The sequence below is a fragment of the Cystoisospora suis genome (genome assembly GCF_002600585.1).
Source record: "Cystoisospora suis strain Wien I chromosome Unknown contig_2203, whole genome shotgun sequence".
In the NCBI taxonomy this organism is placed as follows: domain Eukaryota; phylum Apicomplexa; class Conoidasida; order Eucoccidiorida; family Sarcocystidae; genus Cystoisospora; species Cystoisospora suis.
The window spans coordinates 1-206 of record NW_027155002.1 but is presented as its reverse complement, the minus strand read 5'-3'; the positions used below and the strand labels follow the sequence as shown (position 1 = coordinate 206).

The following is a 206-nucleotide window of genomic DNA, read 5'->3' as shown; positions in this document are numbered from 1 at the left end:
CTCCCGCTGGGCTACCTTGCCACACCGCTACTGCCTTCTACAGGCACAACAGTCACCCCTTGTCGAGCAAGCGTGGTCCCCACGCTCTTCTCCGCACGTTGTCGCTCTTGTCGAGCTTCAGCCTCACGCGCTCGCCGCGCGGCAACCGGACGGAGTTGATACTCCGAACTTTGCGGAACGAACTTGATGTGCCGGGTAGAGCTGTC

At 61.7% G+C, this 206-nt stretch overlaps 1 protein-coding gene across 1 annotated transcript; it reads right to left on the bottom strand.

The window, feature by feature from the left end:
* Positions 1–15: 15 nt before the first annotated feature.
* CSUI_004653 (uncharacterized protein) lies at positions 16–186 on the bottom strand (the record flags this gene model as incomplete). Its single annotated transcript, XM_068064838.1, has 1 exon — positions 16–186. A coding segment is annotated over one exon (168 nt), but the record flags the coding sequence as incomplete, so codon positions are not given.
* Positions 187–206: the final 20 nt, after the last annotated feature.